Source organism: Helianthus annuus, chromosome 11, assembly GCF_002127325.2.
Source record: "Helianthus annuus cultivar XRQ/B chromosome 11, HanXRQr2.0-SUNRISE, whole genome shotgun sequence".
Lineage (NCBI taxonomy): Eukaryota > Viridiplantae > Streptophyta > Magnoliopsida > Asterales > Asteraceae > Helianthus > Helianthus annuus.
Genome location: NC_035443.2, coordinates 165,782,081 through 165,783,855, shown reverse-complemented (window position 1 = coordinate 165,783,855; position 1,775 = coordinate 165,782,081). Strand labels below are relative to the sequence as shown.

Sequence of the window (1,775 nt, the reverse complement as noted above, 5' to 3'; positions counted from 1 at the left end):
AAAGCAAAAATGAAAGGCTTGAAACAATGAAACATGAACTAAAACCAATGTTTTAAAAACCGGTAAATACCGGACGGTTATACTGGTACTATTGTTTTCGGACGTAAAAACCGGTCCGAAACACTTCGGTATTTAGGAGAAACAACATCGATAAAATCCGATATACTGGTTTGAACCTTTATACCTGTACCGGCTCAGCTCTGCTTTTAGATTAGGATTTTACTTTTTATCAGCCCATCTCCATGTTTACTCTTAGCTTTAACGTAACGACTTTTAATATTTTATCTCCATTGATCAAAATTCAAAACTTGCATCACTTCATCATTCGCGACTTGTTCCAGACTTCCATCACTCCATCGTTTGTTTCAGATTTCCATCTTCATCCAGTTTTGAATTATTTTTGAGTTGTTATTGTAATTTATGGAATTATACAGTTAACTGGTCAACCCGGTTGAACCGTCCGATACAACCCGTTTAAACTATTTTTGTGCCTAATCCGGTATGATTAAAAACCCGGATTTTAAACATTGACTAAAACCACATCAAATTATCAAAAATTCAAAACAAACTCCTTATTCACTCTCAATTTTGCAAATTGCAACCGTAGTTACATACTAATCCGCTTAAACAATCAAATGGATGAACAAATGATATCAAATCAAAACAAAACAATATATAAAAAGAAAAGCGAATATACTAATGTTAACTCAGGCAAAATTTTGGATCATTTATCATCCGTGATCTTCGGTTTCAACCTTCAATCTTCAAATCCAATCTGCTTCCATACCGCGTTACGAACTCTACTTAGATCTCTTCCTTTTAAAGTCCTTCCGATTCCTTCATGAACGGAAAACGACATTGTTCTTCCCCTCGCTAAATACTCGTGTGGCGGAATTAAGTTATCGTCGTCGCCGTACATATCTATATCAAGGTCATCATCGTCGATACCTGCTATATTAGAGATACTAAAGTTAAATAGATATTTATTAGAGATGGTAAAGTAACATAAATAACAATTTATAATTTGTAAACTAATATTTATTTAACTTTAGTATCTCTAATACCTGTCGTACGGTTCTTGATCAGCTCGTTCTTCAGTATCATCGACCAGTCAGGAACATCAACAGGCAACGATAACGCGGCTTTTTGGATCGCCGTTGATGGTGATTTGTTGGAGATCCGAGACGCGGATACGGTTTTGTGAAATTCTGGTGACGATGCGACGTTCCAAACGTCGAATTCGTTGAATTCGAACGTCAGATTCGTTGGCGTAGGGATATCGGTTTCGCCGGAGAAGTAGCGGTGGTTTTTTCTACCGAAGTAGGTCGTTGATGCTGCTGCTGCCATTGAAATGATCAACCGGAAGTTTTCTATGGTGGGAGAATTAGGTGAGTTTTTGGTGTGAATGTGTGAGTTTCCTCTTGATTGATTACTTTTGTAAGTTTTTATAGACATATTTCTCTCTCTCTAAAGTGTTTTGTCTTCTACCCTGAAACAGATTAGTTTTTGTCTGCATGTGTCTCAATTATTTAGGCATGATGTAATAATTGAGAAATGAAATTATGATTGCAAAGGGATAACATTCTATTCTAATCATATCAAACATGATGTAGTTATTGAGAAATGAAATTATGATAGTAAGGGATAACATTCCATTCCAATCATATTTAATTATGAATCTTAATAATAATATTTGGCATGGATCAGTTTTTTTTTGAACGGCAAATTTGGATCACTGACGGACCACTGGAGTATCATCGTGCCACCAGCGGAAC

The 1,775-nt window shown here is 35.9% G+C and overlaps 1 protein-coding gene across 2 annotated transcripts; it reads right to left on the bottom strand.

Annotated features, from left to right (window-relative positions):
- Positions 1-547: 547 nt before the first annotated feature.
- LOC110890908 lies at positions 548-1,436 on the bottom strand. Of its 2 annotated transcripts, none has more exons than XM_022138553.1 (2): positions 1,065-1,436; positions 548-951 (listed from the first exon to the last, which is right to left on the bottom strand). In XM_022138553.1, exons 1-2 carry the CDS (start codon positions 1,345-1,347, stop codon positions 758-760), a joined length of 477 nt encoding a protein of 158 aa, XP_021994245.1. In that variant the 5' UTR covers positions 1,348-1,436; the 3' UTR covers positions 548-757. The 2 variants fall into 2 exon arrangements, with proteins under 2 accessions (XP_021994245.1, XP_021994246.1); XM_022138554.2 differs by having other exon boundaries at positions 548-948; positions 1,065-1,434.
- Between the last annotated feature and the right edge of the window lie 339 nt (positions 1,437-1,775).